General features: G+C 42.4%; 1 protein-coding gene across 1 annotated transcript; it reads right to left on the bottom strand.

The window, feature by feature from the left end:
- Positions 1-4,441: 4,441 nt before the first annotated feature.
- On the bottom strand, positions 4,442-6,744 carry LOC101959737 (glycine cleavage system H protein, mitochondrial). The gene is made up of 2 exons (XM_005334058.5): positions 6,624-6,744; positions 4,442-4,985 (listed from the first exon to the last, which is right to left on the bottom strand). Exons 1-2 carry the CDS (start codon positions 6,742-6,744, stop codon positions 4,480-4,482), a joined length of 627 nt encoding a protein of 208 aa, XP_005334115.2. The 3' UTR covers positions 4,442-4,479.
- Between the last annotated feature and the right edge of the window lie 8,750 nt (positions 6,745-15,494).

Genomic DNA, 15,494 nt, shown 5'->3' with positions numbered 1-15,494 from the left:
CCTTCCCTTTGCCCACCCCAATTTTGAAATGAGCCAATTGTGTAGGTTGTAACTCCAAAATCCTCCCATCAGAGTGGAGGGCGGCACTGTTGCCTTAGGTTAGAGATATAAGCAGGTGGACTGCTGACCTCAGCTGTTAGCTATCCAGGTTCCTCCTTTCTGGCAGGAGCAAAAGTCTGCCTTGTCCACCCACTTTCCACCACTTTAAAGCACGTTTGATTTTTTTCTCCTCCCTTTATTTTCCAAATTACCAAATTTCCCAAACTTTTTTTTTAAAAGCATGTCCTGTGTAAGGTTGCAGCTTTGTTCTTTGTGATAATGTGAATATTTATTTTTTAGTTTTCGGCGGACACAACATCTTTGTTGGTATGTGGTGCTGAGGATTGAACCCGGGCTGCACGCATGCCAGGCGAGCGCACTACTGCTTGAGCCACATCCCCAGCCCAAATTTCCCAAACTTGAGCTTGATTTTTCTTTAGCTCATTCAACTCACAAGGTCCCTTGCCCTGTTAAAATAAACACGACAGTGAGATCACTTTACGATGAGATAAGGAAAGGATAACTTTTGGGGTGTCAATGAAAATTGTCACAGCCTTAAAAGGAAGACATCCAGCAAAGTCTGTTAGGTTACAATCACATTTCAACACAGAAGTGTCCTTCTTGGAATTTTCCCAATGCTTGTGGATTATTTAAATTGGCAAATTTGTAAATACTTTCAATATGATAATATCTTGAACAATTTAGAGGAGAAGATTCTTTGCTTGACCAAATCTTTAGGCAGGTTCTTTAATCTTCTGGATTCATCTGTACACTGCCTTGCAAAATCAAATTTATGGAAGAACCCTGCTAAGTCATTGTATTCCATCTGGATCTTCAACCTTCATCCCACCCCAGATGATATCTGATCATTTTATCTTTTCTTCAGCAAGAATCCTGTTAGGTTCCTTTATCCAGAATCTCCCTCAACCCTGATGTTTCCTCAGTAATTTTCCACTCACTGACCCCACCATGTTCCTTGGCTCTGTGTGTACTGTATTCAGAGTTAAGCCAACTGTTCTTCTCCATTATAAGACTATTGCAGTGGTATCTACAATTATTGCAATGATCCTGAAAGGTCTTCCTTACCATGTTTTAACAAGCATTAGTATTTTAACAACTGAATAGATATCATATTGTTTGGAGTAATGACCTGTTGAATATAGCAAGACTCAGAAAAGTATGTACCATGTGCTATGTAATAAAATGGTGACTAAAATCTCTCCATGTCAGGTGCTGTGTAGTGCACACCTGTAATCCAAGCTAGATGGGAAGCTGAGGCAGGGAAGGCCACAAATTCAGGGCCAGCCTGAGCAACATTGTCTCAAAATACAATGAATAGGGCTGTGGGTATAGATCAGAGATAGAGCATCTGCCTAACATTCCTGAGGCCCTGGGCTTAAACACTAGTGCTTACACAAAACAAAAAACAAACTAGTAAAAAAAAAAAAAAAAAAAAAACTACTTATTTTTATTAAAAGAAGGCTGAATGAGCCAGGCAAAGTGGCACATGCCTGTAATCCCAGTGGATCAGGAGGCTAAGATAGGAGGATCATGAGTTCAAAGCCAGCCTCAGCAACAGCAAGGTGCTTAGCAACTCAGTGAGACCCTGCCTCTAAATAAAATACAAAATAGGGCTGAGGATGTGGCTCAGTGGTTGAATACCCCTGAGTTCAATCCCCGGTACTAAAACAAACAAACAAAAAAAGACTAAATGAGAGAAGTACTGAGGTATTTAAGGATTAGGGGGATTTGGTGGTGTATCTCTCAAATAATATACTTTTTTTTTTTTTTCTGTGTGTGTGATACTTGGATCCTAACCCAGGGCCTTGAACATGCTAGGTATGTGCTTTACCACTGAGCTATGTCCTCAGTGTCAGTGTCATACCTGCCCCCACCAGTACCATACTTCTTGATTACCATAGTGTATGCCTGGAAATCATGCTATAAAAGTTCTTCAACTTCTGTTTTCCTTTTTATTTTTTTGTACTGGGGATTAAATCCAGGGGCACTTAATCACTACCACTAAGCCACATGCCCAGGCCTTTTTATTTTGAGACATGGTTTGGCTAAGTTGCTGAGTCTGGCCTCAAACCTGTGATCTTCCTGCCTCAGCATCCTGAGTTGCTGGGATTCCAGGCATGTGGCACTATGTAGTCTCAACATTGTTTTTTTTTTTTTCCCAAGATTATTTTTATTATTCTTGGTCCTTTATATTTTTCTAGGCTCAGGTTTTGTAATGGTAATTTGAATTGCCAATTTGATTGGATTAAGCAATGTCAAAAATAAAGAGGGTTATGGGTGTGTCAGTGAGGGTGCATCTAGGAATGATTGGCATGTGGGATAGCCATGGAAATGGAGACCCTCCCTAAGTGTGGGCAGCACCCACCCAGAGGAGGATGGCTTGAATGGAATAAAAGCTGGGAGAAGAAGGAAGCAGCAGCAGATGCAAGTTGGATTCTTCATAAGAAGTTTCTTGGGGGCTGGGGACATGGCTCAAGCAGTAGCATGCTCGCCTGGCATGCGTGCGGCCCGGGTTCGATCCTCAGCACCACATACCAACAAAGATGTTGTGTCTGCCGAGAAGTAAAAAATAAATATTAAAAATTCTCTCTCTCTCTCTCTTCTCTCACTCTCTCTTTAAAAAAAAAGAAGTTTCTTGATTTTTGCTGCGATGTCTGAGGATATCTGTCTCTCACCTTTTCACTCTTCCAAAGTGGACCCTGCCAGTGATTCTTCAGAAGGCTTTGGTCTCAACGAGGGTAGCACTGTTGATCCCTCCTGTTCTGGGGCTTCAGCCTCTTCAACTGCACAGCTACTGGTCCTTCTACCTCTCCAACCTGCAGATGGCCATTGTGGACTATCCTGCTTCTGGTCATATAAGTCAACCTAATAAGTCCCTGATTTAAAATTATACTTCCTGTTGATTCTGTTCCTCTAGAGAACCCTAACTAAAATTGTTACGGGTAGTGGCTCCAGAGAAAGAGAAATGTAAGGATAAATTTCCTTAGTTGGTTTTGGAGTTGGCTGTCTAAATTCATTAAACCTAAAGTTACTAATGTCTCTCCTACTGGTACTATGGAGAACAGTGACAATCCATGTTGTGAACTGTTTAAAGAGATTTGTAAAGTAAATGCATTTGATGCTCCTAATTCGCCACTTCTAAAAAGCACAGCGTTTAGTGACTATACATGATACCTTTGAATTGTTCTGCAAAAAATTAAGAAATATGATGATGCTGGTTGGTTGCTTCTGGCTTCACTGAAAAACGTAACAAAGGAGAAGGTTGAGCTCAAAAATTCAGTTTCTCAGCTACAGTCATTTGTAACTGATCTGAAAGCTGCTAAGTGTGTTCTGTAGGAGACTCTGCTTTCTTGTAGTCAAGGCTGAGGTTGTGGAAAAACAAACAGAAATTCTAATCCTACAATTGTCTGAGTTAAGATGAGAGTTTAACTCTCAGCCTTGGAAGATGTCTGTGGTTAAGATGACGGCTCTGCTTGGAAAAGAATGGGATCCTGCAAACTGGGATGGTGATGTATGGGAGAAGACTGAAGGGGCTGGGTTCATTGAACACCCATAGTCTGATGAGTTTATTTTCCAGAAGTTGTTCAGTCCTCACTCTTAGCCACAACGGAGGCATCCATACTCCCACCCTCTGTGGCACTGGTTTCTCCATCCTCCCTAGAGGGAACTAATCCTGCTTTGCCTATGGAAATAGTACAAATCTTCCATAATTCAGTTGCTCAGCATGAAAATTGACACTCCTCAGGACCCACCCTCACCATCCACATTTGCCTCCAGGCCTATAAGTAGATCCAAATCTCAGCAGGCCTTCAGAGGTGAGGTAGAGAATGTGACCCATGAGAATGTATGCTACATTCTGAAGGAACTTGAATTTTCTAATCTATACAAGCAGATGTCTGGGGAACATGCACGGGAATGAATTTTTTTTTTTTTTTTGAAGTTGAATATTTTATTATTTTGTTGCAAGCTGCTGTTTCAGTGTATAAAAATAACACCAGTGAATGCAGTACATTATAAAATTAAGACAGTATTGTTCTTCTGACATTGTACAACACACACTTTCCTCTATGTCCAGTTTTTTTTCAAGTGGAAGATCATTAAGTATATTGACCCAGATCCAGGGATGGATGTAAGCACGTTACAGTATTATATTAGGCTTATAACAAGATTATCCTTGAATTACATACTTATTTTTATAAGTATTTTTACCACAGATAATTTCATGAATTCTGATATCAACCTAGTGCCTACTCTAAAAATCATAAGGAATTGTAAAAAAGATGCATATTGTGTTTATCGGCAGTCATTGGGAAGTTAAAGGGTATCTTCTTCCAGTAGCATTGTTAAGAATAGTTTTTTAAGTCTTCTATAAGACAACTGCTGCAGTTATTCCACACTAGTTTATTTAGGGTGCCATTTTCACTCCTCAATAGATTTTACATATTTCTCATACGCTTCTTCGCTCATTAGGTCATCTAGTTCTGAAGGGTCACTCAGTGTCATCTTTATCAGCCAACCATCTTCATAACAAGATTTGTTCACAAGCCCTGGGTTTTCTGCAAGTGCCTCATTAATTTCAGTTACTTCTCCTGATAGAGGAGAATAGAGTTCACTGGCAGCTTTCACACTTTCCAAAGCACCAAACTCATCTTGTTTTTTCAATTTTGTTCCAACTTCAGGAAGACTACAATAAACAACATCTCCCAGAGCTTCCTGTGCAAAATTGCTGATTCCCACTGTTCCAATACCATTTTCTGTAGTTATCCATTCATGTTTCTCTATGAATTTACGCACGGAGAGCAGAATGGGTCCGGTGCGCAGCGTCAGAACAGCGCCCGCCCTCACCCGCCAGGGCCGCGGGGGGCAGAGCGCAACGGGCGCAGGGGCTGCCCGCACGCTGCGGGCCGCAGCTAGCGCGCTCCGGACTCACGGGAATGAATTTTAAGGGTGTGGGATAATGGTGGAAGGAATATAACCTGAGATCAAGCTAAATTTATTGATATTGGCCCATTAAGCAGAGATTCTAGATTTAATGTAATAGCTTGCAGTGTTTTTTTTTTTTTTTTAAGTACTAATAGTTTGGCTGGTTGGCTGAAGTAGGAGTTCAAAGATGGCCTACTATAAATGAGCTGGAAATGCCTGGCATCCATTGGTTTACTATTGATGAGAAATTCAGAGGCTCAGAGAAATTGAAATGCCAGAGTGGATCTGTCATGTACGACCTTCTCCATAATTTGGGAGTCCAGAAGATGTAGAATTCTAGAATTCACTAGAATTATAAGAAACAAATTTGTGAGAGGAGCACCAGCATACTTCAAGAGCTCTGTTGTTGCCAGACCTTACTGTGGGAGCTGTGGTCAATAAATTGGAAGACTTGGGGCTGGAGTGGTGGCTCAGTGGAAGAGTGCACACCTGGCACGCATGAGGCACTGGGTTCGATCCTCGGCACCACATAAAAACAACTAATGTATCCACCTAAAACTAAAGATAAATAAATAAATATTTAAAAATAAATAAATAAATTGGAAGACTTAAATGAGATGAGAATGATTGGATCTCGAGAAGGAAGAGGCCAAGTGGCAACCCTCATTTGCCAAAGACAGGGTGGTTGGAGTTACCATAATGGACAGCAAAGGGGAAGAAATGAACACAATATTTTGACGCATGGAACTCTCTGGCATTGGCTAATTAATCATGGTGTTTCTAGAAGCCAAGTAGATGGAAAACCCACCAAATCCTTATTTGACTTATATAAGCAGAAAAATTCCAGAGCAAATGTACCAAAGTCTGCCCAGGTCATAACATCAGAGAATCATGGTCTCTCAACCACTTCCCAGATTTGAGTCAATTTACAGATCTGGAAGCCCTTGAATGAAGGGGAGGCCAGGACCCCTTGAGGAAGGTCCCTGGTACAGTACCAGAAACATTCATTATTAATCGTCATCCCATCCTTCCCCAAAGGGACCAAAGGCCTTTTTACCAGGGTAACTGCATTGGGGAAAAGGCAATGATCAGAACTTTTGGGCACTACTAGAATTGACATTGATTCTGGGAGACCCAAAACGCCATTGTGGCCTTCCAGTAAAAGTAGGGGCTTATGGAGGTCAGGTGATCAATGGAGTTTTGGCCAAGGTCTGACTCATAGTGGGTCCACTGGGCCCCCAAACTCGTCCTGTGGTTACTTCTCCAGTCCTGGGATGCATAATTGGGATAGGTATATTTAGCACTTGGCAAAACTCCCATATTGGTTCTCTAACCTGTGGACTGAGGGCTATTACAATGGGAAAAGCTAAATGGAAGCCTCTGGAGTTGCCTATACCTGGAAAAATAGTAAATCAAAAGCAATACTGCATCCCTGGAGGGATAGCAGAGGTTAGTGCCACCATCAAGGACTTGAAGGATGCAGGGGTGGTGATTCCTAAAACATTCCCATTTATCTCTCCTGTTTAGCCTGGGCAGAAGTCAGATGGGTCTTGGGGAATGACAGTTGATTATCTTAAGCTTAATCAGGTGGCAAGTCCAATTGTAGCTGCTCTACCAGATGTGATTTCATCTCCTGGTACCTGGTATGTGGCTACTGATTTGGCAAATGCTTTTTTCTCCAACCTGGTACATAAAGACCACCAGAAATAATTTGCTCTTAGCTGGCAAGGCCAGCAGTACACCTTCACTGTCCTTCCTCATGGGTATGTCAACTCTCCAGCACTGTCAGAGCTTAGTCTGCAGCGACCTTGATCATTTTTCTCTTTCATAAGGTATTTTCTTTTTTAAGAGAGAGTGAGAGAGAAAGGGAGAAAGAGAGAGAATTTTTTAATATTTATTTTTTAGTTTTCAGCAGACACAACATCTTCGTATGTGGTGCTGAGGATCGAACCCGGGCCACACGCATGCCAGGCGAGCCTGCTACCACTTGAGCCACATCCCCAGCCCCTCATAAGGTATTACACTGGTCCATTTTATTGATGACATTATGTTAATTAGATCAGCTGAGCAGGAGTTAAACAACTCAGTGAGGTCCTGTCTCTAAATAAAATACAAAAATAGGACTGGGGATGTGGCTCAAGTGGTCGTATGCCCCTGAATTCAATCCCAATACCCTCTGCCCCCAAAGAAATCAAACACAGCTAATAGAGTAAAAATTATTTAGTGCATTGATTTACATACCAGGGTGGTTGCTCCATAGGCAGAGGAGCAAGGAAATCAAGGGATGGACAGCATATACATAAGGTTTGGAGGCTAGAAAATTAACATATTCATAGCTTGGCACAGTAGTACACACCTGTAATTCCAGCAATTTGGGAGGCTGAAGCAGGAGGATCACAAGTTAAAGGCCAGCTTCAGCAATTTGGGAAGACCCTGTATCAAAACAAAAGATAAAAAGGGCTGGGGATACAGTTTAGTGGTAGAGTGCCCCTGGGCTTTATCTCTAGAACCTTTAAAAAAAATAAATTGACAGATTCATAAATTATGTTGCAATATTATCACTGATTCTTCATTATTTTGTACTTGACCAAAAATGCCTGCATTTGTTTCAAAATGTTCACAGAAATCCACCCACCTCCTTATCTTTTAGTATTTAATTCAGTTTCTCAGTTTAAGACAAGGGAGTGTGGTCACTTCTGCTTATGCATTCAGTGTTCTCCTGTTCTTTGTCTTTTAAGAATAAGGAATTAGTTGCAAAAGCTCAGTCCTTGTCCCTGAAGCCAATCCAATAATGAGGACAGAGCTTCAAGAAAAAGAAGGTTTGTTGTTCTGCCAGCAAAGGAGAAACACAGGGGACTCCTATCCCAGCAGTTGTGATTCTGCCCATCAGTAGGAACAGGGGGTTTTTTAAAGAGGTGATTTAGAGAAAATGAGATTAGGGAGGAGAGATCAGGAAGGAGAAGATCAGAGAGGAGAAGGTTGGGAAAAAGAAAAAACAAGTTTCAAAGAGAAAGGGATAGAGTCAAAACATCAAGTGAATCCGTTATAGAAATGACAACCCCCAAAACAATGTGGCTTGGGAAGAGGAAAGGAGGAAGAAGGCAACACATTGATAACATTGATCCTTTCCCAATACATCCTTTCCCAGTGATAGGACAATACCTGGAAAGAAAATATCCATCAAGTCTAAAAATGACAGTCTCTGGGAAGGAGCCAAAACAATAGAGTCTGAAGGGGAAAGAAATAAGCACTGAATGCTAAACTGTGGATCCTTCAGTCTTCTTTCTCCACCCCCGCCCCTTGGTATCAGGGATGAACTCAGGTGCACTGACCACTGGGCAACATTGCCAGCCCTATTTTTTTGTGTGTTTTATTTAGAGACAGGGTCTGAGTTGCTTAGCACCTCACTTTTGCTGAGGCTGGCTTTGAACTCAGGATGCTCCTGCCTTGGGATGTTCTCCCCAGCTGTTAGGATTACAGGATTACAGCTGTTGGGATTATTGGATTACATTAGGCAGTTAGCCATCAAGCCTGGCTGCCCATCTCTTTTTCATTGTTTTTGTTTTTGTTGTTGTTGTTTTTTTGGTATTTCACAGTCTTTTTTAAAAAAAAAAACAAAACATTTATTTTTTAGGTGTAGATGGACACAACACAATGCCTTTATTTGTACGTGGTGCTGAGGATCGAACTCAGGTCTCACCTAGAATCTGCTGCTGAGCCACAATCCCAGCCCTCACAGTAATTTCCTGACTAATTAAATGAGAAGAAAGATATTAATTAATTCACCTTTAAGTTGCTGAGGCTGGTTTTGAACTCATGATCCACTTGCTCAGCCTCTTGAGTTGCTGATTATAGGTGCCACACCCCACAAGTTTTTCAATGGTTAAATCATCTCCCAGTGTGCAACCTACATAAACCCAGACCTCCCCTCAAATGGGGGCCATTTTTTCAGCCCAGAGAGTCAGCTATCTGAGACCTGACTCTGTTACTGAATAAAAGCATAGCTGGTCATGAGGTTTGCTTCTGTCCTTGTTATTTGTACTTTCATTATGGTGCTGAAGCTATTTTCGTTATTTTTGCTGATACTTTGACAATTTCTCTCAAGCATTGAGCTTGAAATTCACCAATTTAACCCCATACTCCTGCCTCACTACCAAACTGCCAAATACATTTGTGGAACAACAACAACAAAACAAAAACAAAAAGAATGTCTATTCTCAAGAGTTGTCTTCCTTTGTGTGGCTGAAATTAGGTCTCTGCCATTTTTACATTCCAATCCAAGGGAATGGAAAAAATACATGTGTCTCCAGATAAACCATGCTTTTAGGCAGAATTTGCATATAGTATTTCTGCTTCTGAGTCATTGTGAAAACTGAAATTTGACAATACATACTAGCTGCAAGGGAGGCTTGGGGAATATAGTCTCGAATTGCCTTAAAAGTGACTAGGTGCTAAAAGGCTTTGTACTCAGTGGAATACTAAAAGATGGGCAAATATTGTAGGGAAAAGCCAAGGAAAGAAAAAGAAAACTAATGACCTCATTTATACTGTAAAGGTAAAATTTCCAAGCTGATTCTAAGCCGCAGAGCCTGAGTTAAAGTGTAAAGGACCAGGCTTGAAAACCTGCTTCTAAAACTGCAAAGCATGGGTTAAATTCCTGAGGCAGTTAGGACAAGGCCCTACTGGCCATTTAGTGATTTATGGACTGGGGTCCTGTGCAACTCCTCACGTAGGCATTCAAGACCCTGTGCAGTTTGTCACATAGATATTCAGGGTCCAAACCAATCAGTTTGAATGTGTACCCCACCTAGGAGCACCAATCACTCCTGCCCTGATTGTACCCACCAATGTATACACTAATCCTGACTCAGGGTTGTTGTTCAATTTCCCCTCGCCTCATGATGATTTGTTCTGATGTATGCAAAGCCCCCCACCCTCTCCGAAAAGTGTACTTAAGCTCCGCTTGAACTCTGCTCTGGGCTCTGGGCTGCTCTCCCTTCTTGAGTGAGCACGGAGCCCCAGCGCGCTGGAATGGATCCCCAATAAATATCCCCTTTTGCCAATTGCATGGAGTCAGTCTCTTGGGTGGTCTCCCTCTCCGACATATCGCCAGAACTTTACAATACAATGAATCCTAAACCAACATAATTTCTTTATTGTAGACATGTTAATGATGTCATGCTGTTTTATTTATTTATTTACTTTGTGTGTGTGTGTGTGGTGCTGGGAATTGAACCCATTTCCCACTGTTTCCTAAAACATGGTTGATAAACAAGCCTTATGGCCAAGTATTGTGCTCAAAAAGGGCACCTTTGGGGCTGGGGTTGTAGCTCAGAGGTAGAGTGCTCTTGTCTCTCATGCCTGGGTTTGATCCTCAGCACCACATTAAAGAAAGAAATAATAAAGATACTTAAAAAAAAAAAGGCACCTTTGCCTTTTTAGGGGGGCAGTGGTGCTATGGATTCAACCCTGGGTACTTTACCACTGAGCTACCTTCCAGTCCTTTTTAAATTTGAGACTGTGTCTCAGTAAATTGCTGAGGCTAGCCTTGGCCTTTCAATCCTGCCTCAGCCTCCTGAGTTTCTGGGATTATAGGCATGTACCACCTGGCTTTTAAAGTTTGGGAAATACAGGGACAGGGTCTGTAATTTATGAAAGGACACTTGCAGAGTCCACGCCAAGTTCAAAGTCCGCACCATACACTGGTGTTAGGTGCAGAGCAGGCTGAACTGTGTTGTCTGCAGAGCAGGCTTAACAGATGTTGGCTGCAAGATAGCCCATGCACTCAAATCCCCCCCCCTCTATCTGATCCTTTATCACCTGTTTGTGTCAAGTCCCGCTCAAGGCTGAGCACTCAACCCCCCTTGGGCCAACAAGGCAGCTTGCAGACCCAGAGGCCCCATTAGATTTGGGCTATAAAAACTCCCTCCTGCCAGGCCCCCCTCTCTCTTGCTCTTTCTCTCTTGCCCCCTCTCTCTTGCTCTCTCTCTCTCTCTCTTGCTCTTTATCTTTCTTGCGTGCGCTCTCTGTCTCTTGCTCTTGCTCTCTCCCTGTTCATCTCTTCTCTTTTCTCTCTCTTTCCTTCCTTCTTTTCTCTTTGTTGCACTGCTGCAATAAAGATCTTTTGGTTGCTCCGAGTGTTGTGGTCACTTTCCTTTCAACTGGAATCTCACGAAAGAGATTTCTTTTCAGTAGGTCAAAGTAAATCGACAAGGCTGTCCTTCCAAGAAGAGCAGCAGTGTGTCCAAGCACAGAGCAGCTTTATGTCCCGCAAGAGGAATTTCATGAGCTGCTTAGGAGTGGTGTCATAAGCAACATAAGTTGATTGTTTAGCTGGCACATGTTCTTACGGGAAGTTAAGTGGCATTGCCTTAGAATCAAAGTTTTGGAGCCTCTACATAAAATGGCTCTCGACCTAAAATGGCGGCTCTGTTGCCAATATTGATCTTATGCCAATAATTTATAAAATCAGATACAGTCTAGCATAATCTAATCTCTGTTTTGGGGAAACGGTGGTGGGTGGTCTTTTCTCAACCTATCCAGTTGGATGACAAAGTTTTCTATGACACACTGGGTTGTAAATCTCCTCAAGTGACAACAATGTAAACATATCCCTTCAGTAAACATATTTTCTGGTTCATGAGATTACTTCTTCTGTAAAGGTTAAATTTAAGTTTTTCGCTCCTGTTAAGTTTAAGTTTTGCTCTTCTGTAAGTTTAAGTTCTGTCTTCCTGAACCCAAAACTTACGTTAAAAACGGTTACTTATGTCAAAATGTACCCTGACCCAATACCCCCTGACAAAACGCATGATTATTCTGTAATGGTTATTTTGCAACAATCCCACCCTCACACCCTAACTGCCATATGAACTTCCCTGTTTAAACACTGCATAAAAACTCTGCTTAAGGGGCTGGGGATGTGGCTCAAGCGGTAGCTCGCTCATGTGGCATGCGTGCAGCCCGGGTTCGATCCTCAGCACCACATACCAACAAAGATGTTATGTCCTCCGAAAACTAAAAAATAAATATTAAAAATTCTCTCACTAAAAAAAAAACAAAAAAAAAAAAAACAACAACTCTGCTTAAGCTGTACTCAGGGCTCCAGTTTCTCTCAGGAGAACTCTGAGCCCCAGCATGCTGGTTCCCCCCCAATAAACCCTTTGCTTTTGCATGAGACAAGTCTCTTGGTGGTCTCCGACATTTGCCCGACCCTAACACTTCCATATGTCAAGAGCTTTGTAATGTTTTGAACAACCAATATAAAAAAAATGAAAAAAAACAAAAAAAAGATTACTTCTTCCTTTCTTTTTTTTTTTTTTTTTTGGTACTGAGGGATTGAAAAGAGGAGCCATTAGCCACTGAGCCACATCCCCAGCTCTTTGTTTGTTTGTTTGTTTTTTAAACAAACAGGGTCTTCCTTAGTTGCTCTGGGCCTTGCTAAATCACTGAGTCTGGTTTTGAATCTGTGATCCTCCTGAGCTGCTGGGATTAGGGCATGCACCACTAGGCCAAGCTGTGTTCTTCCTTTGTGTCTCCTAGCCCATGATCCTGTAGAGCTTTTATATTGGTGAATGTCCCTTACACTTCAGGAAGGTGCAAAGACCCAACACTTGGAAATCAAACTTAGCTGAAGAAAAGAGGAATGTCACTACAGGTGCCTGTTAACAGGAGCAAATCTTTCTGACTGGATTTGGCCACCTGCCCCACATAATGATCAAAAGATGGGAAAAAGAAAAATGTATTTCACGCAGTTGGTTAAACTGGGAAGAAGCAGATAAGTTGCTTCTCTGGTGGGTCCTATAGAAATAAAAATAATTTATAAAAACAAAGCCAGGGGGCTGGGATAGTGGCTCAGTGGTAGAGCACTCACCTAGCCTGTGCACGGCCCTGGATTCAATCCTCAGTGTCAGATCAGGTGAGGCAGGCAGTGACCAAAGGAGGCAGATTTAAAAGGGCTGCTGAACAGGCTTTATTGAGATATCACCCCTGGGCGGAACTCAGACCCACAGAAGGGACAGGGGAAGGGTCTGAGGAGAAACCACGTGGTCGACCGGACTGGACTTTTATGGGGCTTACAGCAGGAAGGGAAGGGCTCAGGACAGGAAAAGGTGTTTCTAGGGTCCCTTGCCCCCTTGGAGTTGGTCAGGGGAGTTGGCTGAGCTCCAGGATTGGCCAGGGGGTCCTGCTGATTGACAGGCGTTAGTCAAGAGATCTGGCTGATTGATAGGCATTTCTGCCGGCATCTGATTGATGTTCTTTTCCGGCTTGGTCTGCTTTGTTCTAAGTTGCCAATAAGTCACCACCAAGTCGCCATCACCGACCTAACACTCAGCACCACATAAAAATAAGTAAAATAAAGGTATCATGGGGCTGGGGTTGTGGCTCAGCAGTAGAGCCCTGACACGAGCAGGACTGCAGCGAGGTCCCGTGATCGTCCCCAGGTAGTCCTGGAGTCAGGATCACCTCTGCTCCAGGTAACCGCTCCCAGCCAACGATCCGTGTCCTGAAGAAAGAAGTCGCTGCACACGATATGCCTTTTGGAATGCTCGGTTTATTCACACCAGGTTTCATCACATCACACGAGGCACAGGAACAGAGACTGGCGGGGCTCAGTTCGCTCTATGTTGACCCACTGGCATGGTGGATCTGAACTGACCAAAGAGCTCAGCCTTCCTGGCCCTTAAATACTATAGTTGTTTACAACATTTCAACTCAAAAACATGTTTACGCCGTGGCTTCTATATCTTATCCTATCCTCACAGATTATGTTTACACTGCATCACAACTACCACACTTGTTTATGCTAAAATACATCAAAACATGTTTACCTTAAGTCCTTATCTAACTCACACATATTTCTAACTTATGCACCCTTCTTCATCAAAACATGTTTACTTCAAATTCTCCTGTCAAGCCCTTGCCTAGCATGTGCAAGACCCTGGGATCAATCCTCAACACCACATAAAAATAAATAAATAAAATAAAAGTATCGCAACCAACTACAACTAAAAACAAACAAACAAAAAAAAAGATTTTTAAAAATTCTATGTTTAAAAAATAATAAAGGTATTGTGTCCAACTACAACTAAAAAATATTTAAAACAACAAAAAAGCCAGGTGATATACATATGCAGATTTAGTTAGCCTGGCTTGGTGCGGGGGGAGGGGGTCAATTTACATTCTTAGCTTCCTGGGCATCTCCCAGGGCAGGTTGGGGCAGTTCTTCAGCCTTTACTCTCAGTGCAAGGAAGTTGTTCTCAATTTCAGCAGAGTCCCAGTTTCACTGGGAGTCTGTCAAGGACACATGGCAGAGAGAGCAGCAACCTAGGCCCCAAAGGAGTTGTAACTCCCAGGTATTGAACTTTTGCTGGGCCTTTTAGCATTCCTTAGGCTGTATGGGGTGTGTACCAGATTTTTCTGGCAACAACACTCTCCCTTAAAATTTGTTTTTACTTGTTGACTTGTGTGGTTAGGCCCTAGAAATCCCATATCTAAGCTTAAGTGTGGCACCCTAAGAGGAGCTGTTCTAAATGAGGATTGCATATTAATTCATATAAATATCTAAAAATCCTGAGGCTTGTTAACCCCACTTTATAGATGAGAAAAGTAAACAGTGAGATGAAATGACGGTCTCCTCCCACAAGATCCCCAGTTTGTTTAGTTACAGCATTGCAGAGACAAGAACTAAAGACTTCTGTTGCTCTCCTTCCTTAAACAGGATTCTGATTACTTCCTTTATAAAAATCCCAGGTCAATTTTCTTCAAGATTCCCCTGCATAATGGATGTTCTCCCTACAGTAATAGCCTAAAAAAACAAAAACCCAAAACCCCTCTTAGAACAAAAAGATCAGGCTGGACGCACACTTCACGAATCAGTTCAGCTTTTTATTAGAATGAAGTTTCACATGGGAGCAGGGGATACAGGGACGAAAAGACATCATAGTGGAACTCACTTTCCTGGTGGAAAAATGAGCCCCCGAACAAAGAAAGGCCCTGGGATTATATAGGTTATTCTGAGAGGTGGTCTAGTGAGCACATCAATTTTCTTTGGGCGCCCAGGAATTTGGAGTTGGTTCTATCAATCAGTGAAGGGGTCAGTTTTAGTGCTTAGGAATTTGGGGTCTGTTTTATGGGGCAAAATGGGAGGGAGTCTAGGGTCAGTGGTGAGTTTCTGGGATTTATCTTACTAGACCTGATGGAGAGCCTGGGGTCAGTGGTTGGTATCTGGAAAGGATTTGTTACCAGAAGGATTAATGCTTTGGCCTCTTCCCTGCCTTTCCAGGTTTGATGGAAACCTCTTCCCCAGGGTTTGTTTTACCACCAGGAAAGAATGTATTGGGAAAGGATCACTGCTCTCAATCTATGGCTTTTCTTCTCACCCACCCCTCCTCACAACTTCTGGGGTTTATCATTTTCCATATCTAATAGCAGGGATGAGGTGATGCTGTTGGACCCACTCATTCAGTGGAATGAGCCACTGAACAAAGGAGGGGACTGAGAGGTGATTTAGT

Source organism: Ictidomys tridecemlineatus, chromosome 6 (genome assembly GCF_052094955.1).
Source record: "Ictidomys tridecemlineatus isolate mIctTri1 chromosome 6, mIctTri1.hap1, whole genome shotgun sequence".
Taxonomy (NCBI): domain Eukaryota; kingdom Metazoa; phylum Chordata; class Mammalia; order Rodentia; family Sciuridae; genus Ictidomys; species Ictidomys tridecemlineatus.
This window is presented reverse-complemented; position numbering and strand designations above follow the sequence as displayed.